The 27,376-nt window shown below is 40.4% G+C and overlaps 1 protein-coding gene across 1 annotated transcript; it reads right to left on the bottom strand.

The window, feature by feature from the left end:
- Positions 1-1,823: 1,823 nt before the first annotated feature.
- On the bottom strand, positions 1,824-27,005 carry tmc4 (transmembrane channel-like 4). Its single transcript, XM_049480526.1, has 18 exons — positions 26,857-27,005; positions 26,333-26,749; positions 22,553-22,612; positions 15,323-15,509; positions 14,499-14,647; positions 13,891-14,064; positions 9,457-9,542; positions 8,207-8,352; positions 7,646-7,793; positions 7,418-7,576; positions 7,103-7,257; positions 5,539-5,674; positions 4,162-4,259; positions 3,880-4,063; positions 3,046-3,176; positions 2,746-2,901; positions 2,527-2,605; positions 1,824-2,309 (listed from the first exon to the last, which is right to left on the bottom strand). Exons 2-18 carry the CDS (start codon positions 26,367-26,369, stop codon positions 2,058-2,060), a joined length of 2,337 nt encoding a protein of 778 aa, XP_049336483.1. The 5' UTR covers positions 26,370-26,749; positions 26,857-27,005; the 3' UTR covers positions 1,824-2,057.
- Positions 27,006-27,376: the final 371 nt, after the last annotated feature.

The following is a 27,376-nucleotide window of genomic DNA, read 5'->3' as shown; positions in this document are numbered from 1 at the left end:
TTAAGCAGTTTCACAGTCCATCAGTTTTAAACTATGACGTATGATAAAAATCATTCATGTATAGTAGTGTAAGGACATATTGATATATTGTGCTTATTGAAAAACAATAATATTGCCATACTTTTGAGTGGTCTAAAGGTGCTGCCCATATGACTGAAGATTGCTAATGCCTGCCTTACACCTAACGATTTTCAAGCGATTTCTCAGTCGCAAACAAATTTCCAGAGTAGGGATAAAATCACAAGTGTCTGGCTAAAGTCGAGCTGCAGTCATGTGTTCAGGAGAGCTTTTGCATCATTTGTATTTTGTTCAGTCTTGTTCTTCTCAGGAAACACTAAAAGAACCTTGAGAGTCCCCAAGAAAACCCCCCGGAACCGGTCTCAAACCGGCGACCTTTGGTGTGCCGAAGACTCCAAGGGCTGGAGGACTCTACCGCTGAGCCACAGAGGCCCACATGTGTTCTTGTGAGCCTTTGCATTGTTTGTATTTCATTTAGTCTTGTTCTTCTTAGACCAAACAATAGGAGAGGACCTTGAGGGTCCCTAAGAAGACTGCATGGACCCGGTCTTGAACCAGCAACCTTCGGCACTCCGAAGACTGGGAGATGCCCAAAACGACACTTGGAAATCCCCAAAAGGACACTTCTAAATGATGCCCAAAAGGACACTTGGAGATCCCCAAAAGGACACTTGGAGACATCATCAAGGACACTTGGAGACCCCCAAAAGTACACTCAGAAATGCCCAAAAAGACTTTTGGAAATGCCTAAAAGGACACTTGGAGATGTCTTAAGGGACACTTGGAGATGCCCCAAAAGACATTTGGAGATGCCCAAAAAGACATTTGGAAAAGCATAAAAAAGACACTTGGAGATGCCTTAAGGGACATTTGTAGATGCCCAAAAGGACACTTGGAGATGCCCCACGTGACATTTAAAGATGCACAAAATGACACATGGATATGCCCAAAAAGACATTTGGAGATGCTTAAAAGGACACTTGGAGATGCCCAAAATGACACTTGGAGATGACCAAAAGAGCACTTGGAGATGACCCAAGGGATATTTGCAGATGCCCAAAACGACACTTGGAGATGCCCAAAGTTACACTTGGAGATGCCCAAAAGGACACTAGGTAATGCCCAGAAAGACACTTGGAGATGCCCAAAACGACACTTGAAGATGCCCAAAGTTACATTTGGAGATGCCCAAAAGGACACTTGTCGATGCCCAAAAAGACATTTGGAAATGCCCAAAAGGACACTTGTCGATGCCCAAAAAGACATTTGGAAATGCCCAAAAGGACACTTGAAGATGCCCAAAGTTACATTTGGAGATGCCCAAAGTTACATTTGGAGATGCCCAAAAAGTCATTTGGAGATGCCTTAAGGGACATATGGAGATGCCAAAAGGACACATGGAGATGACCCAAGGGACATTTGGAGATGCGCAAAACGGCACTTGGAGATGCCCACAATTAGGCTTGGAGATGCCCAAAAGGACACTAGGTGATGCCCAGAAAGACATGTGGAGATGCCCAAAAGGACACTTGGAGATTCCCAAAAAGACACTAAAAAACTAAAAACAGATAAAAATCGAGATACATGGTTTTTGTTGGAAAGCAGCAATGTTCTCTATTCTTTATTCTATATGTTTTTTTGCTGTATGTTGTATGTCTGAACACCATTGTTTTTTATGTTTGTTGTACTTTGTGCAATGACAAAAACTGAATCTATTCATCCATCCATCTATTCACCTATTTAAAAACTGAACAAACACAAATAAATAGAAAATGGAAGAAAATAAGAGACGCAAACACAGTACATTCATTTTGGCACGTCATAAATTCTCATTTATTACATTATATTGCACATTGTTGTTTTTTCTGGCTATTTCAGAGGTAAGGAAAATGAGACATGATTCTATAAAACAGACAGTGTTAAAAGAAATCACTCAGACATTTAGCACAATGCTTTGTGTCCATAATGATGCAGCTTCCAAAGCTGAAAGGAAGATTGATGCTTGAGTAAAGCAGTCAGTTAATGAGTAAAGCCATGGGTCATCCTTCTCTGTAATGCAGACTGTGATGCTCTAAGTCATCCCGATAAAAAGCACTGGGTTCTGTCATCATCTCTTCTTCTGGCTCAAACGCAGGGTTCTGTTGTTCCCTCCAGTGTGGTGTTGTGTCCCACTGGGCTTGGCCTTCTCTCTGGGGCTGCTGTGTTTTTGGCTCTTGCTCCTGTTCTTCTTTGGGAAGTCCTGTGCTTAACTCTTTTATCTGTTTGACTAGAAACTGCTTATCACGTCCCTCCTGTTTAAACACAGAGACATTGTTTCTCTTTATATATTAAAGCATTAGGAGGAGGTAAACACAGGTGGTCTAGGGTAAAACCATAAAAATTAAGATTTTTTTTTTCCATGTCGTAATATGTTTAGAATACAAAGCCTGAAATGATTAATTCATGGTATATACTGAGGGTTGTCTAATGATAAATTAAATTTATTACTTAATTTAGACTGTCTCTCACCATTTTATACTGGTTCTTCAGCAGTGCTACAGTTTTTCCATAAACAGAAGCGAGTGCAGCCACATAACACAGAAACACACTGCAGGAGAAGAAACATATTGTACATCATTTTAACTGGGCAACATAAATGAAAACTGGCTTAATTTGTTAAAATTAGAAATAGAATTCAATTTAATTCATACACTATATGTGAATAATATGTGGTATAAGAGCACTAACCAGGAGGAAATAAAGAGAGGGATGGAGAAGGCCTGAGAGCCGACGTACAGCAGAAACTCCTGAGTGGTGTTGGAGAGTGAGTGGAAGGATTTAGGAACAACACTCCACATGGTGGGGGAAAACCGGAATGGACCACATCCGTAGGAGGGATGAATCCTGGAGAAATGACAGTAAAACATAAAGAGTAATACATAAAAAAAAATACACTCTTATGAATAAACTATTTACAGTAGTTTCTATTTAAACACATTTGTTTTGCTCTTTACACACATAGGCACTTAGGTTTGTCCAGGTACTTACGTGGCCACACTGTAAACTAGCACCACACTGGAAAGCCCCCAGCCGAACAGCAGAACCAGAAAAAAGAAGAAGCTGGAGCTGGTGGAGCGGAAGGTTCTGAGAGCTGGACGGCAGTTCTGGAACAGAGTGATCTGCGGCAAAGAAAACACGCGAACACACACAAATACACATTTACACTTTACATTAATAAAGATCACTCATTTTTTGTATTATTGTAGCAGATGATATACCTAATCTTAACAATAAACCTAAGCCTAACTCTATTAACAATAAACCTAATCTTTACTCTAATCATACTAACTCTAAGTCTATATATAACCCTTCTAACTCAATCTTAAACCTAACCCTAATTTTAACCCTACTAACCACATTTCTAAGCCTAACCTAACCTGTACGTAACTTGAAATTATCCTAAGTAACATAAATGTATAATAAGGTATTAGAAGCTAGTTGTTCTGTTCTTTTAGTTTTTTTTTTCTTTCTAAAAAGGTGCATTCATGCTAAAGCAGCCTGTATATGAGTAAGGCACAAAAAACACCCTCACCTGAGCAAGTCTTTACCACCATTTTACTCATATCAAAGTGGCTGAGATCTTTAGCTTAACCATTTTCCTGATTTTAACACGTCACATTTAAGAGCTGACTGTTCCCTGCCTATTATATAATATCCCCTGAACAGATGCCACTGCAGATGAAAATACTCAATGTTCTTCACTTCACCTGTCATGTTATGGCATGTCATGTTACAAAGTCAATGTAATGGCTGATTGGTATAAACCAAAATTACAACAAGAGTAATGATGAAAATAATGATGATGAAGAAAAAGAGTCCCACTTTTTTGCAGTAGAAGATGATGATGAATTTGACGGTGTTGATGAGGGGCAGTAGGGGGCAGAAGAGGGCCCCGGTCCACACCACAGTCTGACCGTACACCAGAGCCAGAACATTCGTAGGCACCAGAAACTCCTGCCGGCCCACCCACTGCGCCAGCTTACAAGAGCAGTGATCCACAACCATCCTGAAACACACACCACACAAAGCTCACAAAGACGTCTAAACCTTAAACACACACACGTATAATAAAAGCATAATAATGCTGAACAGAATTGACCAGACCTTCGTGGAAACTCTACAAACACAAGCATGGCGATGGTGATTAAGAAGTCAAAGAGTGTCAGTTTGTACATCTCCTGACCCACACGTGTCTCCCAGCACTAGGAGAACAGAGAGAGAGAGACAAAAAACATCACTAAAACAGACCTCTCTAACCAGTGAAGCATTGAAACATATGCATTTAACAAATCAGACACACATACATGCAGTATATTTGCAAATATTTGGCAAATATTGTATATTCAGTCATCTTCTTTGTGACAACATTATGGGCATGTCTTTATAGTAATAGTAATAGTATTAGTAATAGTAATAATTGTAATAAGGTGGGAAAACGTTTAATGTAAAAGTTTGGAGCAGGTCTAATGGTATATTGATTACAATATGTTGAAACCATGTGAAGGGTCTATCCTGTGCTGAAATAACAAAGTAAACTAAAAACGAACAAAAATGAAGGTACATGGTTTTCTTCGGACAGTGAGGATATGGTAAAAGTTGGCGGCCGCTCTTCAAATGACACATTTCTCTGGTGTTCTAAAGGTAAATACGTAAGCAAATCATTTACATGCATAAAAGTTTAATATGATATGTTTCTGCATCTTCATAATTTGTAATCATTTTCTTAATTTAAATTAACAAAATCAAATGGGATATAACTTGCACACAGACTACATGTAATGTTTCTTGTTCTTTTAAAAAACATATATTTAGCAAACAAACAGCTATTGTGCTTTACAACGTGCAGCTGTGTGTTATTTGAGGAGAACGTGCACTTACTTATCATTACAATTGCTTACAAAAATAGGGATATTTACGGAAATGAAAACCAAATACTGAACATGTTTTTGTAGGTTTTTTATTCATTTGCCATTTCTTCACCACTGCATAGATTAAATTGCCAAAAAAAATAAAATATTAAAATATATGTTAAACAGTGAATATTTTTAACATGCCAGCACACATACCAACAAAAGCACAATATGTTCGGTATAAATATTACTTATTTCGTCGAGAATCGCTTTTTCTTTCTTTTTTTTGGTTGCTGATTATATTGGTGCATCCCTAATAAAAACCCAAAACAAGGAATCCCAAGATATTTGCATAAGACTGTCAGATGATGATGGGTGATTTGGGATGAGATGTAGCACAGTGTGAAGGAAAAGCAGCAACTATTGTTCAAAACTCATTTAAGATGCTGAGAAAAGGTGACTCTACCTCACGAATGTACTGAGAAAATATTAAGAGTGTGCAGAAGTATATCTTTGATGTCTACAATATTAAACTTCGTATAAAATAAATCATAAAAAGAAAAAAAAAACTGAATGAAAAGAGGGTTGTCCAAGCCCTTGACTCTGTGTGTGTTTGTGTGTTGTTGTTTACCTGATACTGTAAGTTGTTGTAACTGCAGGTTGCGCAGTCTGTAGTAGATCTGTCAGAAACGTCTCCGTTACAGGTAATCTGATTCCACAAAGTGTAAAGCAGCACACCCAAACTCACTAAACGCAGAAACACTGCCCTACAGACACACAGAGAGAGAGAGAGAGAGAGAGAGAGAGGTGGACAGTGGTCAGATGTGGGACAGAGCAAGTCAATGAAAGAGTGAAACTGAGCAGTGAGCAGCACAGTGATAAACGACATTCACGTGCACTTTGCTCTGAAGGCACATACAGCACACAACAAATCTAGGGCTCTCTTTGTGTTCCCAACAAGGCCGAGCAATTAGCCATGCAATTAGCCATTACACTGCTACTGAACATAATAGACTTCCATCAATCACTCATTTTTTAAGTCTTTGATGCATAACATGGGTCAAAAATATATCTATAGTATAACTACACTGCCTGGCCAAAAAAAGTTGCCACAAAAAAAAAGGTCACATACTCTAATATTTTGTTGGACCACCTTTAGCTTTGATTGCGGCACACATTCACTGTGGCGATAAGCTTCTGCAATGTCACAAGATTTATTTCAATCTTTAATTTTTCACCAAGATCTTGCAGCATTGATGATGGTAGAGTCTGACCTCTACACAAAGTCTTCTCCAGCACATCACAAAGATTCTAAATGGCGTTAAGGTCTGGACTCTGTGGTGAACTCTCAATCCATGTGTGAAAATGATGATCTCATGCTCCCTGAATCACTCTTTCACAATTCCAGCCCCACGAATCTTGGCACTGTCATCTTGGAATATACTCGTATCATCAGGGAAGAAAAAATCCATTGATGGAATAACCTGGTCTATATTCAGTATATTCAGGTAGTCAGCTGACCTCATTCTTTCAGCACATACTGTTGCTGAACCTAGACCTGACCAACTGCAGCATCAACCCCAGATCATTTGTTTAGTTCCAGGTGGCGACTTTTTTTGACCAGGCAGTGTATTTCTGTGCAATAAACTACATTAATCATTTCATTTTCAAGAAATTTCTCAAATAATGTGTTTTTGATTATCGCACATCCTTATTTTATTTTTTACTTTCCTACTTTTTGAATATAAACCTTTTTTATTACTATCCCTCTATTGCACAACATGAGTCAAAAATGACCTGCATTCTTTTATTTTATGTTAATTTCTATAGGGTTGAGTGTTTCTATGATATGTCTTTTAAACACATTTATGAATAACAATTTTCTATTCCAACTATGCAGTACATATTTTGTTTTTGATCCATCACTTAAATAACATCTGCTCAACAGCAGCCCTGTGGTCAGAATCTGGACAGTGATGTATGGGGTAGAGGGTGAGTGACAAAGGACAAAAGACAACAGGCTGGAACTGAACAGCTACTGTATACAAAAAACCTTAATGGAACAATATATGTTTTTCTAATTAAGTGGATCATTAATGTAGACAAATCTCATCATTGTTTAATTTATCTTCTATGTTGCATGTGTGTGTGTAAGTGTTGTGTTCAGTATAAATGGTTTTGAGAACAGATCTCACCGGAGCAGTGCCAGGATGATTGTAGTACTGGGAGAATATTTCTCGAAGAGGGCGACCTTGTCACACAGCATAGGCACCACAAAGTTACTTGTGGTGATGACAATGGAGGGCAGGTACTCAAGCAGCAGTCCTACGAAACCTTGTTGTTGCTGAGACTGAGGAAGAGAAAGAGTGAAGAGGTAAAAAAAAGAACCTGTGTCTCAGTCGACTGGTGGTTCTGTGTCTCTAAGCCTGTTCAGAAATGCATGTGTGTAGTAAGACAGTAAGCAGCTGCTCCGGCAGGTTTGGTTATGCAGGTTATTGGGTGCTGCTCACCTGGCTGAACTGGGTTGCAGCAGCAATTCCCAGGAAAGCCCCACCAATCATGGCCAGGACGACTAATTGTAGGAAAGTGCGGAGTGAGTACAGACCCACTGTCTGAGTTAGAGTCAGAGATGCAGCCATCTTATTAATCCTCTCCTCCTCCAAATCCACCTGCAACAAAAACATTGTTAAATACAAACTCTGATCATCAATGTGTGATCTTTAGTTTTCTCCTCTTACCTGTAACTGGTAGCGCAGGTTTTTCTGTTTCAGTGTGGTGGCACGCTCTCCCTGTAGACCGTAATCCCATCCTGTGAAAATAAGCGCACTGTAGCCGCCTGCAGCTGCTCCACCCGCTGCCACCATGACCTGGGTCACACTGCCCATCCTATAGACCAGATAAGAAAAGATCTTTTAGATCTTAACTGCACTGAGCACATAGTCTTACAATGGGTTCTTCAAGAGGTTATTTTAGTAAAATGTTATAATCACGCAGCTCTGACAAGCGCAGTAAGCATACACAAGCTTGTCCAATCGTCCACATTACACTCTGGAGTTCCATTCTTAATATACAGTTTTCTCAAATAACAGGGGTACGCTTCTTCCGTGTTGCACTGTTCCTTAACATCATTCTAAACATATTTCGCTCATTCAAACAACTTGCAATTATAGTTAAAATTTCCTTTGGGATAAATAAAGTATCTATATATCCATCCATCCATCCATCTAAAAAGGTCAGTTTTAACTACAGTCTAAAACTGAAACAGTGTTTTTTAAATGAAGTGAGAGCATCATACTGACCGGACGATGATGCAGGTGAGACAGAAGAGGAAGTAGAAGGCGGCGGTCAGCAGGTAGGCGAGGGGGACGTTGTAGGAAAAGCCGCTGCTTATGACCATCGTGTTGTTATAGAATCCATAAAACATGTACGAATATTCCATGAAGCCCTACCAAATTGAGAGAGGAGTGAATCACACCATCACTGAGCAAATGCATCATCGCTTAAAGCATAAAAGACTTATAAATGTGTCATATTCTCACCAAAAAAAAACAAGATAAGATAAGATGTGATAAGCCTTAATTTAATAGTCTCACAGTAGTTAAATTCACATTATAACAGTAGTAAAAGGAAAATGTGGTACACTAAGAAAGAAAGAGGTAACAAACTGAGTATTAATATAGAAAACATTATACACACTGGTTGCACCTGGAAACTGGTATATAAATGTACGAAATGCATGCTGCTTAGGTATGTAACTTAACACAATAGTTTCATAAAAGATACTGAGTATTTAACCATTAGATAGACCACTAGGGGGAGTTCCCACAAAGGGATTAAACCTAGACATAGACTATATTTTCCTTTCAATGGAAAATCTCCATTCAAAATACTGTGATGTCTATAAATGGCTTAATCCCTGCCATAGAAACTGTGCCCTAAAGTTCTATGGGTTTCAAGGAGTTACAATAGAACAAAACAAGCATTTAGGAGCGAGAAACTTTTATTACGATTTTCCCCACCAGATCAAGAGCAGACCATTGTGAGTCTCTATACAAATACTGTCACTGTCCAATGAAAAAACATCTCCATTTTTGTTGATTTTAGTTTACTACTTAATTTGAGCAAATAAACTGTCTCTTACACTGTGTCAAAATTTCTTGATAAGATAGAAATTCTCCAAAAATAGAAGCTAATATGGTTTTGTCTCCCCCCTATAAAAGTTGCTGTTTTGGAGACATATGCTTTTTATTGGGCAGTGACTATGTGCATTGTCCGCCTCTAAAAAATATTTATTACCTACAACATTCAAATGCACCTCATTATTTACCTCATTTTGACTTGACAATGTTCTGTGTGCACACTCTCTTACATACTGTACTTTAATGATAAGTGTCTGTTTGCACTGTTCAGTGTTTTTATTACCCTCTTTCTTCCAGTGTTTGCAGTGATCTGTGTTCATCTGAGGGTCATTCATATATCCAAACAATGGAGCGAAACTGAGGATCTGAGGTATGAGTGTGTGTGCTGATGTGCGCTGATGTGTGTTTACCGTTCCTGAAAGCAAATCAAGGAAGTAGGTGTAGAAAGCAGTGAGAGCATCAGGAGTGTGGTCGTATCGCAGACACACACCCACACCTGTGCCAATAAAAAAGCAACAGAGAGCCAGATGTAAAACAGCAAAAAAGTTTTATACATATCTTAAAAAGTATCATTCTTTCATTCAGGTTTCTTAACCAGTAGATGCAACTAAATAAAACTGAGTACAGTGAGTTGTTTCATTCAACATAAACTTCTAAGATGTACATGCTGGTGCAGCAAACATTCTCTACATGCATATTGCACTACTTCTTTTGTTCTCCCTGGTTTTGGTGACCACAGACTTTTCTACTCATATGTGTGTTTTCATTTTATGCTTTGGTTAAATGTGTATTTATCCAAATTCTACAATGTAGACCTAGATTTAACTGAAGCCTACAATTTGTGTTTTTATGTTGAACACTGCAGAGCTGTAAAAACACACCAGAGACAACAAACACCAGTACATTGGTTTTCTGTGATTTGTCTAAAACTAATATTTAGAGACTGTGATTCCTTTAAAATCTCCATACATACAGAAGGTTCTAATAAAGTGCCTTTGGAAGTATATCGACAGTTAAATCCGTACTACCACTGAATTTTAGACCTTCAGCTTTAATTTAAGGAGTTAAACAAAAATATTGCATTGATTGTTTAGACCAGTGGTTCCCAACCTTTTTCTTCAGGGACCCATATTTTTACCATTGTAAGCTTTGGTGACCCAACATACCCCCCCCCCCCCCACCAAATGTAAAAGATGTAAGTGTATAATTGGGGTGGGGGGGGGGGGTGGGGAGGGTTAGAAATGACAAATAAAAACTGACATTTACTATAGATGAATAAAATAAACACGTAAAAAAGGAAAAATTGATACATAAAACATAAGGAATTTTTATCTTATGAAGAAAAAAATAATTAGATCAATAAAATAATACAACTATTTAAAATGAATAAAAAATAATTTATATAAAATAAAAACAAACAACAAAAAAAAAAAGAATAATATCAGTTTCAGTTTCAGTTTCAAATCAGTAAAACAGCTCACCAAAACCTCAACCTGTCCAAATATTGGACAATAATTGATTAACTTTACAGGCCCTCACTCATTTTCATTTATTTAACTAAACTGAGTTTTATATTCTTATATTCTTATATTATTATATTCAGCCTCGCGCTGAATTCAGCTCCGCGCTGCCGGAGAGAGCGCCCGCGCGCGCGCCAGAGAGAGAGAGAGAGACAGAGAGAGCGCAGCGCAGCGCGGCGAATTTTGCTTACCCTAGACCACATGTGTCAAACACAAGGCCCGCGGGCCAAATGTGGCCCGCCACGTCCTTTTATGTGGCCCGCGAGAGCTTGTAAGATCTTAGTGTCTATAATAAATGGATCAGAAGCGTGCTTTGACCAAAAACTACGTTTCCCACAATGCTTGTCGATTGTATTACCCGCGAAGTTACGGCTTACTGCCACTACACGGCAGTGTAGTCATTGATGTGGAAACCCTGCCGGAGGGAAGGCGTAACTTCGCGGGTGAAATGTTTATCCCATAATGTCCAGAAAAAGAGAAGCTGATTCAGACGGACGGCTGTGCTTCAAGGCGAAAGACCGGTATGCCTTTTGTGTTACGAAGAGTGTTACTGACCAAAATAAACGCTTTTTAGGAGAGATATAAGTTATGTGTAAATATTTATAAGACAATAGCTGACAAAATCTGTTTTAATGATTTTAATAAACATCACTGTGTCAGCGCTATTCAGTTTCACCGCAGCGAAGGACGAAGACGTGAATCACTTATCTAACCAGCCTGTACTGATTTCTGCTCCAATAACCCTTTCAATAACCTCCAATAGCCTTTTATAGTCTTCAGTAGCCTTCAACAGTCTAACCCTGCAGCCGTGGTGTGTGCACTAAACTCCGTAGTTATAAACATTCTGAGGTTAGCAGCGCGCTAACTGACCTGTTTATAATGTAACGTTAATCCGAGCAGTGACTCCGTGACGCTGCTCTGAACTGCTGCTGTTAGCTGCTTGTGCTGAAAGATGAGCTGTAGAGAGCTGTATTATCCGGTTAGTGGGGTTAAAACCTTTATTTCCTACACAGAAGAACTTAAAATGTTTTAAAAACGCTCCAGACTGGCTGAGCTGAGCCTGTAGCCCGTGGCTGGGCTGTAGCTCTGACTCAGTGAAGACAGCGGGGGCTTGTGCTGCTGCTGCAGCTGCCACTAGTGGTTGGATGAGGAACTGCTAAATCTGAGGAACTGCTAAATCTATCACATATTCTTAACAGCTCACAATTTTTGATTTTATATTTATTAAGCCTTATTTCAGTATCAAACGTTTTGATCAAAGTTAATATAACTTGTATTTTATGTCATTTCTATTCACTTGAATAGTTTGGTTCTTGATTGATGGAGTTTTTGGATTTCATAACATGACAAATTAAAAGGATTTATGTTAATAGAGCAACAAGCAAACATTTTTTCCATTTAGAGTTATTTAACATTAAAGAGTAATTACATTCATTTTATATTACATTTGGTTACATTTTATTACATTTATAAGTTACATCTGGCCCTCAGAGGACAGCCAATATGCCAATGTGGCCCTCGGCCAAAATGAGTTTGACACCCCTGCCCTAGACTATATATAGTATTAAAATTAAACCCCTTAAAATCAAGAGGGCTTCGCGACCCATCGTGGATCTTTGGCGACCCATAGGTTGGGTCGCGACCCATAGGTTGGGAACCACTGGTTTAGACAATACAGCAATTTGTTCACATAACCTCTGCTTACATTCTAATCAAAAAGTGTTTTACACAGTACTGAAAATAGTTATTTGATTTCACCAATGCCAAAAACACTAAAGGACTATTTAAATATCTGAAACTCAACACAACTCAACTTCACCTTCCAGAGCAAGAGACATCACAAAAAGATTACAGGTAAACGAAATACAAAGAAAAACAGATCTCTTTAATCTCTTCTATAATCAGTTGTACTAATGCCCTTTAACACTCCATTTAACTGTTCAATTCCTTCATCAGCTCACCTCACCTGATTTAACATCATTGGTCCCAGGTTGATATACTGTAAAGACAACTATACATAATACTAGAATCCTGTTAGGACTTTAAAGCTTTATGATCAAAAGAAACATTTACTACCTGGGTAAATAGTTTTTTATTCCAATTTTCAGAGGTGCTGAAAATGTTTTTTTTTTATATAATATAGAATAAATTCACTACTTATATTATTTTAACTGCAGTTCAGTTTAGTTAAACTTCATTGACCTGCACCTCACACACAGAGACCTTTCATTGTCCGTATAATTTGCTGTGCTAGGAAACCAAAACACAAGAGCTGTATTTCCTCATAGCTTTCTTCTTCCTGACCTTATTTATATATTGGGCTTTTGCTTTAGACCACATTTCAGATTATAAGAAGAGGGAGGAAAACAGGACTGGGGCAGCCCCTCTACTTAACATTAACACTATTACTCCGGGCCACAATCAGATTAACAACAGAATCAAATATTTTAGCTGTAGGTGATCTTTGGACTATAAATATTTAAGTGATATAAAACACATTACTGATTATTGTAGATCATTAACATACCAGGGGGATTTACTGTAACCACATATCCGTGTTCAGCTTCCTGTCACTAGATATCTACCTAGGATCTATCTGTCTGATTCGAACTAAAAAGGTTTAATAAAAATCTAGAATAAACTGTTTAATAATCACAGCCATATTTTTCACATTTGCTCCATATATACAGCATCACAAAAACATTAATTGGGCAAATGGATATAACTATAAATATGAGTATTATTAAAGTATGGACATAGTTAAAATGTTGAGATAGAGATATAGTCCCTTGGTCATTACCGATTTGCAATGTGCAAAAGTATGCTATCAGTCATATAATCAATGAACACCAGTGACCCAGTTTCATTGGCTGCCCTGAGCAGCAACCTCATAACAGTGCTTCCACCATGTTTAAAAGACAATGTGGTGTTGTTTGGTGCTGCTGAGTTTGTCAAAGCCATTATTGTGTTTTAGAATGCATTAAAATGTATGATTTGGACACTCCTAACACTTTCTAACACGTTATTTTTTATTTGTAATGCAATTTCAACACTTAAAATGTTAACAAAGTGAATGAGGAAAAAGGCCTACTCGGCCAAAAAATTCCTTATCTCAATTGTCCAACTATTTTAAAGCTGATAAAAACCAAATTAACTAACTGACTATGGCTATAACTCATTAATAAACATGTTATGTTAAATCCATTATAAATCTTCTTTTATACTTATCTAATCCAGCAATAACGAAAAACAAAACTGCTCTTAGATCAGCCTGAAAGAGCAGAGTATCCAGATCCAACTCTTAAGAGATCAAGCCAGTCTTACGTGTAAGGTTAACAGTGGGCAGGAGGTCTATGCTGCTGGAGATGTTGGCGATGGAGTGAAAGACGATGCTGGGGATGATCACAAACCCAGCCATCAGCAGGAACGACAGGAAATTGAGGACAACAAGAAATCTCAAGAAGAGGAAGTAGGACTGCACACCTCCACCAAAGTGTCCTGCTCAGACAAACAGTGACAAACAAGTGCTATAAATGAATCACAGTTATTCGCACCATCTTTTTAATCAGCCTGTTCCTGGACTTTATTTTGTGGTCTTTATTTGACACGTCATTTCTGCTGAAGCATAACCTGATTTATTCAACAGAGTACAATCTAAGCCGCAAACAGCCAGAGTGGCTGCAGGTTTTCATTCAAGCTAAGCAGAAGTACGTGCCATCAGTTGTTTGAAGACTGACAATTTGATTAAACAAAGTGTAATCAGGAGTGCTGCTGGATATTTAGTTCGAATTAAATCTTGCAGCTACACCAATCCTTTACAAATAAGAATGGAAACCCATAATTTAACTCATGGATGTGTTTGGTGTATGGGGTCAGAAACCCTGTGCTGAGCAGATGATAACACTTATTTTAAAGCAGGTCTTCATCTGTACCTCCAATCTTGTGAGTTGTTTTCCTCCACAGTACCACCTTAGCCAGTACATCCTTGGCATCTTCCCAAAAGCGAAGAAATGCTTTGTGCTGATGGATACGCCACGAACCCCAACGGGTCACAACTGGTACTCTCATCTGCTGAACCTGCCTAAGGAGAGGTGAAGAGATCGATAGACAGAAAGGGAGAAGAAGAGGTGGCAGTCTTAGAGTCATATGAGTAAAATAATATCCTGTCATTGTTGTGGTATGTTTTAAGTACCTTCAGTTAAGGAACATAATTGTACAACTATGTTGTTTTTAATACACAACTTAGTGTGTTTTCCATTTTAAAAACATTATTAAAGGTACAAATATGCATACAAAAAATTTATATAAGGCACAAAATTGAACCTTTGTAGTATCTTTTTTTTCCTGGCAGTGTATAACTACAGTACCTGATTATTTTCTGTAGCAATAAATTAACCCAGTATGCTCTGTGACATTTATTACCCATTAAGAATGACTAATCGATAACTACACATAAGGCAATGCAAACTGCCATTGTACCTAAGTTGTTCCTACCAGTGGGAACAAAAGCCAGGAACCACGGGTGGTTTCCACAAATATGAAAAAAAAGCTAAATTCTTTGTAAAACAACATCTGGGCATTTTCTGTCCCAAACAATTCAATTTACTTTTGGTACAGTAAATTGATAATCAAATAAAATAAAATCATTCTGTGGTACTGGGACCTTTAAAATTAAATTTAGTTCAACTACTACTGTGAATTATTACATTTCTAATATGTTCTATAGTTTATCTTCAAATGCTGTGCATCTCCATACCATATAGCTCTCTTTAGGCCCATGTGCAGCGGCAGCTCTCTGAGATTCTGAGGCTGATGTGACTCTTCATCACCACTCTCGTCAGGACGTGAGCTCCAGTCAAATTGCACTGCAGTCGTGTTCTCCTGTGGGACAGTAGGGCCCCGGTACCTCAGTGAAGACTGGGGGCTGTAGTCGTCATCAAAGTCTCAATAAGTGAACAAAGCAGGACACACACAGACACGTACAGTAGACGTATGTTAGTATCATCAGACTCATAAATTGAAGAATCATACATATATTCATATAAATAAATATATTCTGTAATACTTATACCTAAAAAGTATGAGTGAAAATATTTTTAAATATGTATAGTTTAAATATCTGAAAAGCCTTCAAAACAAAAATGTAATGATTATTAAAATATGAGTGCTCGATCTAGGTAGTATTTTAAATGAATTTTGACCTTTTCTGCCAACAGCCGGTTATCCCCACTGATTCACAGTAAAGTTATAAGGAGTGTTTCAGTCCGGACTGCTTTTTGTATCAGACACAATTCAATTGGCCAATTAAATAAGATATCTTATACGCATATACTGTGTTTTACGCACTATAAATCTTTTAATATGTAAATATATATTATTTTTATAAGGTGTTTTTCATCGCATAAGTTGCATTTTCTGGTCTATTTTCATATATAAAGCACACTGAATTATAAAGCACATTTTAAATTACAATAGTAAGGAACAAGGTTTTGCTGCTGGGCAGGGGGAGGGTCACCTAAGTAAACAAAACTGTAATTCTTTAAAAAATAAAGATTTCTTTCCTGAAAACTGTTTATTTGAGTGAGTAAAATGCTTCCATTTACTTACAGTAAGATTAGATTTTTAGTATTTTAGCACGGTTAGCAGCAGCACTAGCTGCGGATAGCAGCAGTGGTTAGCAGCAGTGGCTAGCAGCAGCACTAGCTGCGGTTATCAGCCCTTGGCACTAGTAAATGATGCCTGACAGCGCTACACTGAGGAACTCTGAGTGTTCCGGAAAGCCAGGGCGATATTAGCTATCAGTTAACCCACCCAAGATGGCGGCGCGTTAACATGCAGCGGCCGCTCCGGGTCCGTTAAATGGTGCTTTTGTGTTACTATTTGTCGTTTTTTCCGTTTATTTCCTGCAAATATGTGCATCGGAACACCCGTGCACATGTTCTACCACCGCCAGAACCTGCTACAGTGGAGAAATCAGCCAGAAAACACGCTACCGGACGAGGTTCTGCAGACGCTACTTGAGCTTAGCCTGCTAAGAGACCCAGGCCACCAGCCCGCGGTGTTTCCTGATGCCGGAGCCCAGCGGAAGTGCCATCGCAAGCGGTGCGAGCGTAAGCGTAAGCGCGGAAAGAGAGCCTAAAGGCTAGTCCTAGCCGGCCGGCTATACCATCGCTCTTTCTGGCAAACGTCTGTTCCCTTGACAATAAACTGGACTACATCCGACTCCAGCGAACAACCCAGCGTGAGTTCAGAGACTGCTGTGCTTTGGTTTTTGTGGAATCGTGGCTGAACGAGAACATTCCGGACAGCGCCATTCAGCTAGCCGGGCTAACCACGTTCAGAGCGGATAGGAGCGCGGCTCTATCCGGGAAGACCCGCGGTGGAGGTGTGTGTGTTTACATCAACACGGAATGGTGTAACAACGCTGTGACTGTCGCCAAACACTGCTCTCCGCTGGTGGAGTTCCTGATAGTCAAGTGCAGACCTTTTTATTTAGTACGGGAGTTCTCCGCCGTGCTAATAGCTGCTGTCTACATCCCACCCAGCGCTAGCATTGGTGCTAATGCTAAAGAGGCTCTGTGTGAACTCTATCGGTCTATCAGCAATCTGCAGAACAAACACCCAGACGGACTGTTTATTATCGCCGGAGATTTCAACCACGCAAATCTCAAGTCAGTGCTCCCTAAATTCCATCAACATGTGGACTTTGCAACGAGAGGAGCGAGCGCACTGGATCTTGTTTACACAAACATCCCCAGCGCGTACCGGGCAGAGCCCCGCCCCCACCTCGCTTCCTCGGACCACATGTGTGTTTGGCTGACTCCAATATACACCCCACTCATCAGACGCTCCAGACCAGTTCAGAAGCAGGTGAAAACCTGGCCGGCAGGCTCCATCTCTGTTTTGAGTGCACTGCATGGGACATGTTTAGGGAGGCTGCTACTGAAGGCGATTCTGTTGATTTGGAGGAGTATGCAGCATCAGTCACTGGCTACATCAGCAAGTGTATTGATGATGTCACTGTCTCCAAGACCATCACTACACGCCCAAACCAGAAGCCTTGGATGACTGCTGAGGTACGTGCGCTGCTGAGGACCTGCGACTCTGCCTTCAGAGTAGGTGACAAGGTGGCCCTGAGGAAAGTGAGAGCCGACCTGTCAAGAGCCATCAGAGAGGCAAAGCATGCACACGCCCAGAGAATCCACAGCCACTTCAAGGACACGGGTGACGCGCGGCGTATGTGGCAGGGCATCCAGGCAATCACCAACTACAGGACAATGCCACCGTCCTGTGAACGTGATGCCTCCCTCCCTGATGCCCTGAACAACTTTTATGCACGGTTTGAGGCACAAAACAACACGATGGCGAGAAAGACCATGCCCTAGCCGGACGAGCAGGTGTTGTGCCTGACTGCAGTGGATGTGAGGAACACTCTGCACAGAGTCAACCCACGAAAAGCTGCAGGACCAGACAACATCCCCGGCAGAGTGCTCAGGGAGTGCGCAGACCAGCTGACAGATGTTCTCACGGACATCTTCAACATCTCCCTGTGCAGCGCCACTGTCCCAACGTGCCTCAAGTCCACCACCATCGTTCCCGTGCCGAAGAAGTCCACAGTGTCCTGCCTCAATGACTACCGTCCCGTTGCACTTACACCCATCATCATGAAGTGCTTCGAGAGGCTAGTCATGAGGAACATCAAGACACGACTGCCCTCTTCACTGGACCCCCTGCAGTTTGCGTATCGTCCCAATCGCTCCACGGACGATGCCATCACCACCACCCTTCATCTCTCCCTCACCCACCTGGAGAAGAAGGACACTTACGTCAGAATGCTGTTTATAGACTTCAGTTCAGCATTCAACACCATCATCCCACAGAAACTCATCAGGAAGCTAAGCTCGCTCGGCCTCAACACCCCCCTCTGCAACTGAATCCTGGACTTTCTGACGGGGAGACCCCAGTCAGTCTGGTTAGGGGGCAGCACCTCCAGCACCATCACACTGAACACTGGGGCCCCCCAGGGCAGTGTCCTGAGTCCTCTGCTGTTCACACTGCTGACTCATGACTGTGCTGCAAAACACAGTTCTAACAGCTTTATCAAGTTCGCCGATGATACAACCACACTGGGTCTCATCACCAAAGGCGACGAGTCAGCATACAGAGAAGAGGTGCAGCGGCTGACAGACTGGTGTACAGTCAACAACCTTCACCTGAATGTGGACAAGACAAAGGAAATGGTTGTTGACATCAGGAGAGCACAACACACCCACTCTCCACTCAACATCGACGGGTCCTCTGTGGAGATTGTTAAGAGCACCAAGTTCCTTGGTGTCCACTTAGCAGATAACCTCACCTGGACCCTGAACACCAGCTCTACAGCCAAGAAAGCCCAGCAGCGTCTCTACTTCCTCCGGAAGCTGAGAAAGGCCCGTCTCCCTCCACCCATCCTCACACTCTTCTATAGAGGGACCATTGAGAGCATCCTGAGCAGCTGCATCACTGCCTGGTTTGGGACCTGCACCGTCTCTGACCGCAAGACCCTCCAGCGTATTGTGAGGACAGCTGAGAGGATCATCGGCGTCTCTCTCCCCTCCATCACGGACATTTACACCACCCGCAGCATCCGCAAAGCAACCAGCATTGTGAATGACCCCACCCATCCCTCACACAAACTGTTCTCCCTCCTGCCTTCGGGAAGAAGGTACCGCAGCATCCGGTCCAGCACGACCAGATTCTGCAATAGCTTCTACCCCCAAGCCATCAGACTCCTCAACTGCAGAGACTGAACTGATGGTTTTTCTGTACATGCACACACACTCTTACCCCACTTACCCCAGAAAATGGAAAGCACTAAAAACCCTACTACCTCACTGGACTCTATTGCACACTGTGTAATAGAGGTAATTACTACCTCACTGGTCTTTTTTGCACACTTTTTGCACACTGCATAATTTGCACACTGTCTTGTTATTTATTATTCTTTGTCTGTATTGTGTTGTATTGTCTGTCTGCACTTTTGTACTGTTGCACTATTGTTCTGTCTACACTGTGTTTATGTGCACCATGGTCCCTGGAGGAACGTTGTTTCGTTTCACTGTGTACTCTGTATATAGCTGAAATGACAATAAAAACCACTTTGACTTTGACTTTGACAGTTCGTTCCATGTAATTTAGCTTGTTTTAACACAGTAAAAACACAGGCTACAGTCTGATGTACTCACCTTTAAATGACAAAAGAGCTAATATTGCTCTGATTAAATTCATACATAAGGCAAACCGGAGTATAAGGCGCACTTTCAATTTTTGGAAAAGTAAAACCAAAAAAGTGTGCCTTATGGTGCTAAAAATACAGTACTAATGTGTCGCCAAGTGTAGCCACAGAGGATTATATTACTTGCTGGAGAGAAACTGGACTTTTAGAAGGTAAATGAAGTTTGTGTGATTTGAAAGATCAGTGTGTAACATGCTCCCCCGCAGAGACTCAGCTTATAATACAGTTTATGTATTGTTAGCTGATAATACATAAATCTGACTCATTTCTCTAACCGAGCTGTCCTCCAGTCTCTCTGCCAGTACACCAGTGTCTTTCATAAGACCCACCATAGGTCTCACAGCCAGCAGATACAGTTGTGGTCAAAAGTTTACATACACTTGTAAAAAAACATAATGTTATGGCTGTCTTGAGTTTTCAATAAGTTCTACAACTCTTATTTTTCTGTGATAGAGTGATCGGAACACATACATGTTTGTCACAAAAAACAGTCATAAAATTTGGTTCTTTCATAAATTTATTATGGGTCTGCTGAAAATGTCACCAAATCTGCTGGGTCAAAAATATACATACAGCAACATTAGTATTTGGTTACATGTCCCTTGGCCATTTTCACGGCAACTAGGCGCTTTTGGTAGCCATCCACAAGCTCCTGGCAAGCTTCAGGTCGAATGTTTGACCACTCTTCTTGACAGAATTGGTGCAGTTCAGCTAAATGTGATGGTTTTCTTGCATGAACCCGTTTCTTTAGCACTGTCCACATGTTCTCAATGGGGTTTAAGTCAGGACTTTGGGAAGGCCATTCTAAAACCTTAATTCTAGCCTGGTTTAGCCATTCCTTTACCACTTTTGATGTGTGTTTTGGGTCATTGTCTTGTTGGAACACCCAACTGCGCCCAAGACCCAACCTTCTGGCTGATGGTTTTAAGTTTTCCTGCAGAATTTGGAGGTAATCCTCCTTCTTCATTATCCCATTTACTTTCTGCAAAGAACCAGTTCCACTGGCAGCAAAACATCCCCAGAGCATAATACTACCACCACCATGCTTGACAGTAGGCATGGTGTTCCTGGGATTAAAGGCCTCACCTTTTCTCCTCCAAACATATTGCTGGGTGTTGTGGCCAAACAGCTCAATTTTTGTTTCGTCTGACCAGAGAACTTTCCTCCAGAAGGTTTTATCTTTGTCCATGTGATCAGCAGCAAACTTCAGCCGAGTCTTAAGGTGCCTTTTCTGGAGCAAGGGCTTCTTTCTTGCACGGCAGCCTCTCAGTCCATGGCGATGTAAAACACGCTTTACTGTGGAGACTGACACCTGTGTTCCATCAGCTTCCAAATCCTTTCAGACCTGCTTCTTGGTGATTCTTGGTTGACTCTTGACCATCCTGACCAATCTCCTCTCGGCAGCATGTGATAGCTTGCGTTTTCTTCCTGATCGTGGCAGTGACACAACTGTTCCATGCACTTTATACTTGCGTATAATTGTCTGCACAGTTGCTCTTGGGACCTGTAGCTGCTTTGAAATGGCTCCAAGTGACTTCCCTGACTTGTTCAAGTCAATAATTCGCTTTTTCAGATCCACACTGAGTTCCTTTGACTTTCCCATTGTAGCTTTTGTAGCTGAGTCTAATCACTGGGTCAAATGAGCCCTATTTAAATGGGCTCATGAGAAGTCAACAGCTGTAGTCAATCAGAATCACTTACAAGAAGTGAAGAGGCCATGACATGAAGCTAATTTGATTGACACAACTCGCTACATCACCAAAATTGACAAATTTTGTTGCTGTATGTATATTTTTGACCCAGCAGATTTGGTGACATTTTCAGCAGACCCATAATAAATTTATGAAAGAACCAAATTTTATGACTGTTTTTTGTGACAAACATGTATGTGTTCCGATCACTCTATCACAGAAAAATAAGAGTTGTAGAACTTATTGAAAACTCAAGACAGCCATAACATTATGTTTTTTTACAAGTGTATGTAAACTTTTGACCACAACTGTACATACAGCTGTACTACAAGGATCCCGATCCTGCCTTTTCATGTACTCACCGCCCACATTATTACAAACATCTACCATGTTTTTCCACTCACTGGTCACTTAAAATTAAATTTAATTCTGATTAGTTTAGAACCTTGTAATTTCACTTGTTTACCAGTATTTGTTTTACCATTTCATTGTTGTCACACAAAAGATTTTTTTAAATGGACAAAACTATGAAAAAGATGAGATAGTGTGTGTGTTTATGTGGGGGTTCCTACACCCTCACCACTAGGGTTACCAACTAGGGTTACCAACCGTCCCTTAAAATCTGTAATCGTCCCGTATTTGGGCAGTAAAATACTCGTTTCGTATTGAATTGATCCGGGACGCGATTTGTCCCGTATTTTTGAGGTTAGTTATTAAGGCGGGTGATTTGTTTCAGAAGCACCGCTGCGGCGCTGCCCCCCTCTGCTGCAGAACAGCCACTCCTTCTAAACAGAGGCTGCGACTCTCATTGGTCATGACACGGAGACTCACAGCCAATCAGAAGCGCAGCCTCTGTTCAGGCGTGGCTGTTTTCTGAGCAGAGGGGGGGGGGCAGCGCGGTGGCGCGTTCTAAAGGGAGAGGGAGCAGTGTCGAGGTTCCCTGTGCGATATTCGTCTCCAGAAGCTGATATGGTATAAAAAGGCTTATATTGTGAGTCCATATTAATAATGAAAGGCTTACTTGATATATGTTGATGTACTTTGGGTCCATAGGGGTCTGGGAAATCATTGTAAAAGGTACCTGTAAAAAGAGTTAATTTTATTATACACTGCTCAAAAAAATAAAGGGAACACTCAAATAACACATCCTAGATCTGAATGAATGAAATATTCTCATTGAATACTTTGTTCTGTACAAAGTTGAATGTGCTGACAACAAAATCACAGAAAAATCATCAATGGAAATCAAATTTATTAACCAATGGAGGCCTGGATTTGGAGCCACACACAAAATTAAAGTGAAAAAACACACTACAGGCTGATCCAACTTTAATGTAATGTCCTTAAAACAAGTCAAAATGAGGCTCAGTATTGTGTGTGGCCTCCACGTGCCTGTATGACCTCCCTACAACGCCTGGGCATGCTCCTGATGAGGTGGCGGATGGTCTCCTGAGGGATCTCCTCCCAGACCTGGACTAAAGCCAACTCCTGGACAGTCTGTGGTGCAACGTGACGTTGGTGGATGGAGCGAGACATGATGTCCCAGATGTGCTCAATCGGATTCAGGTCTGGGGAACGGGCGGGCCAGTCCATAGCTTCAATGCCTTCATCTTGCAGGAACTGCTGACACACTCCAGCCACATGAGGTCTAGCATTGTCCTGCATTAGGAGGAACCCAGGGCCAACCGCACCAGCATATGGTCTCCAGCAAGGGGTCTGAGGATCTCATCTCGGTACCTAATGGCAGTCAGGCTACCTCTGGTGAGCACATGGAGGGCTGTGCAGCCAAAGAATGAAATGCCACCCCACACCATTACTGACCCACTGCCAAACCGGTCATGCTGAAGGATGTTGCAGGCAGCAGACCGCTCTCCACGGCGTCTCCAGACTCTGTCACGTCTGTCATGTGCTCAGTGTGAACCTGCTTTCATCTGTGAAGAGCACAAGGCGCCAGTGGCGAATTTGCCAATCCTGGTGTTCTCTGGCAAATGCCAAGCGTCCTGCACGGTGTTGGGCTGTGAGCACAACCCCCATCTGTGGACGTCGGGCCCTCATACCATCCTCATGGAGTCGTTTCTAACCTTTTGTGCAGACACATGCACATTTGTGGCCTGCTGGAGGTCATTTTGCAGGGCTCTGGCAGTGCTCCTCCTGTTCCTTCTTGCACAAAGGCGGAGGTAGCGGTCCTGCTGCTGGGTTGTTGCCCTCCTACGGCCTCCTCCACGTCTCCTGGTGTACTGGCCTGTCCCCTGGTAGCGCCTCCAGCCTCTGGACACTACGCTGACAGACACAGCAAACCTTCTTGCCACAGCTCGCATTGATGTGCCATCCTGGATGAGCTGCACTACCTGAGCCACTTGTGTGGGTTGTAGAGTCCGTCTCATGCTACCACGAGTGTGAAAGCACCACCAACATTCAAAACTGACCAAAACATCAGCCAGACAGCATAGGTTCTGAGAAGTGGTCTGTGGTCCCCACCTGCAGAACCACTCCTTTATTGAGTGTGTCTTGCTAATTGCCAATAATTTCCACCTGTTGTCTATTCCATTTGCACAACAGCAGGTGAAATTGATTGTCAATCAGTGTTGCTTCCTAAGTGGACAGTTTAATTTCACAGAAGTTTGATTTACTTGGAGTTATATTGTGTTATTTGAGTGTTCCCTTTATTTTTTTGAGCAGTGTATATACAGCTCTGAAAAAAATAAGAGACCACTTTAAAATTGAGTTTATTGGCCAAATTGAAAACCTCTGGAATATAATCAAGAGAAAGATGGATGATCACAATCAATCAAACAAAGCAAAACTGCTTGAATTTTGCACCAGGAGTGGGTGGTGGAGGAGAACATGCCAAGATGCATGAAAACTTTTAATAAACACCAGGGTTATTCCACCAAATATTGATTTCTGAACTCTTCAGCCATTTCTCATTTTCTGCAAATAAATGCTCTAAATGACAAAAAATATATTTGAAATTTGGGAGAAATTTTGTCTGTAGTGTATAGAATAAAACAACAATGCTAAATAAATATACCTATACATAGCAAAATCAGATGTATACATTTATAGAGTTATAAATATAAATGGGGAGTATAAGGAATGTTTTTTTGCACTTTTGTTTAGCAGAGTTTAGCCCATACTTAAGTAAAGATACACTAAACAATAAGGTAATGTCTATCTAACATTTCTTAGTACCTTACACAAAATGTACATTCCTATTGGGTCCTGGAATCAAGTGTTTATACAATAGGCTCTCTCCTCCACCATCAGTGTGTAGTCTTGCCATAGGTTTTCAGGGTTTTTTTTTATAATGGCTGACTGTCTGGTCAAAGTGTTGTTAGTCATAAGAGCAAGTGACTATTTATTTAGGAAAAAATAATGACTTCATGCTGACTGAGAACTTTAATGCACTATTTTAAAATGAGTGTTTGTCCCATCCTGTTCCAAGTAACTGAATTTAATATGTGCTGACAAATTCAATTTTCTAACTAAAATCCAGCTATTTGTATTGTTTCTCCCACTTTAATCCGATTTAAGAAATATGGGTATGCTATTTACAACTACTATCAAATAACTAACTTGTCTATCAAGTATTTCATTAAAGTCAATCAGAGAACAGTGTAATCAGAAACCCAATACAAATGTATAAAAATATTTACTACATTTACATTTATTTCTATTTTTTTAGTGGCATTACTGGCAATTCAACATCAGTCAGTGTTGACCAACTTCTGTGGTAAATCATTCTCAACAGGGTGGTGGTACTACTGCATAGATTGTTGTGTGTAAAGCTGGCAAAAATATATCAAACATAGCGATTTGTAAAAAAAAAAAAAAAAAAAAACAATGTTATTTTAACAACTAGAGAACAACACTATTTAAAATATGATGAATTCCATAAAGAACCATGCGCCTTCTTCAACTTTTACAAAGATTCTGACATCTACCAGTATTTACTTATTTGGAATTTGTTCAGTTTACAATAACATGCCAAAAGTCATGAGATAGATAGAGAATGCACACCTGTATAAGCTGGGAGGTGTTATCTTGAGAGTTGAATGAGGTTGAACATTACTAGTGTGCTTATAACAAGGTGACGTATATGATCACGTGAAAAATCAGATTTCAAGATATTAGTTATTATTTATAATCTATTATTGGTTCTTCTATGGCATAGTGAATTCGCCAATGTTTTTCAAATGTTTCAGAAAGGTTAGCCTTTAACACAACAGAAATAATGTTCTATGAATGTATAAAATACAATACAATAAAAACTTTGATCAAACTGATATATAATCACACACTGATATCACAATAATATCATGACTGTGTCATGTTGTTAAGAAGAATTGGATAGTTTTAAACACAGAATAGAATATTTGACTTATAATAAAAATGTGTAAATAGTTATTTTCTAATAAATAACCATGTAGCTTTTTTCCCTTTTCCTATGTATTTTAAAGGTGAATAATGGTCAATATATGAATATTTATTGGTAGGGCACAAATTATAAATGTCCAGTATCTTTAAAAAAATATGCCAACCAAATGTAAAAAGCCCATATTCAGCTGTCAGAATAAACGAGGAGTTAAACAAATACAATCTAGGAACATTGAGAAAACTTGAACAATCATTTCTGAACAATCATGTTACTTTCTATTGATTAAATAGTTTATTTACATTAGAGAATGTATACTAACCATCTAAGAAAATGTGACTGTATGGAATATCATCCTTTTCTGTCACCTGACAGTTTACCTGAGCATCCCAACACCCCTGTGCCTCCCATCTGAACTTAACTTACCTTCAGGTTGTGATCCATCAAACTCCCTTAACTCCATCTCAGACGCTGCTCAGACACCATCAACTCCTCAAACAAAAGAAAGCGAGGGGTACAACATCAGCTGTCCCAACACTTCTACCTGCTGATCAGCTGGCAGCAGCAGTGGGTCAGACCTGTGTGTGGCTTTAGGAATCTCTCATGCCTGGACTTTGAGCTGGAGGTAAAAGCACCTTGGGGACACTTCCTTGTTGTAGCTGAACCTGTCGAACGTCTATTGTGAGTTCAGTGTCTGTTTACACAGAGTGTGAGCTGCAGTGAATCCGAGATGAAGCCGGCAATGAATCTAGTGAACATGTCATATAACAGGATGAGAAGAAGTAGAGGCTGTTAACACAGGATGGCCTGTTGTCCTGTCTGTCCATAAAAAAGGTTTCAATTCTGTTAAAAAAAGGGAAAAGTTAAAAATCACCATGAATATACAGTAAAGTATAAAATTCTCAATATCAGCTCGATAGAGAAGCCCCATAAACAGAAGCTACAGTAACCTGTTGACTGGAGGTTCCCATAGAGACCAGGTAGAAGAAGAAGAAGGTGTGTATCAGTGTATGGTGTATATCAGTAGCTCTGAGGGCAGTGTGTAAGATCAAAACTGATACACAGGGTCTGCAGTGTTAATCATTAACTAACTGTTTTAGTGCCCCTTACAGGAAAATCGCTGACGGTCTCAACTGACGGTCACCATAAACATTTGCGTCACACACACAGACAGACAGACAGACACACACACACACACACACACACACACACACACACACACACACACACACACACACACATGCAGTGTTACGCAATGTTAAAAAAAAACTATCTGAAACTTAAGAGGACTCTATTGTGAGAACAGTGAAAGAACATAATAAGGTGCTTTCATAGAACAGAAACCACAGAAACCAAAAGCATTTCAGATTAATATTAAATGAAACATGAAATACATAGAACCAATGAGATCATTTTTAAATCCTTTATATTTTGGCAGACACACAGATCACAAGTTACCATGCCTCCATT

Source organism: Astyanax mexicanus, chromosome 6 (assembly GCF_023375975.1).
Source record: "Astyanax mexicanus isolate ESR-SI-001 chromosome 6, AstMex3_surface, whole genome shotgun sequence".
Lineage (NCBI taxonomy): Eukaryota > Metazoa > Chordata > Actinopteri > Characiformes > Acestrorhamphidae > Astyanax > Astyanax mexicanus.
Note: the sequence above shows the minus strand (reverse complement) of the source record. Positions and strands in the feature narration are given on the sequence as shown.

Coding starts and splice junctions, on each gene's coding strand:
- tmc4 (XM_049480526.1), bottom strand. CDS start 26,369: ATGGAGTTAAGGGAGTTTGATGGATCACAACCTGAAG. Junction 14,648..15,322: donor GGCCTAAAGAGAGCTATATG/GTATGGAGATGC, acceptor ACCTCTCCTTAG/GCAGGTTCAGCAGATGAGAG. Junction 9,543..13,890: donor GCCCACTGTTAACCTTACAC/GTAAGACTGGCT, acceptor TTATTGGCACAG/GTGTGGGTGTGTGTCTGCGA.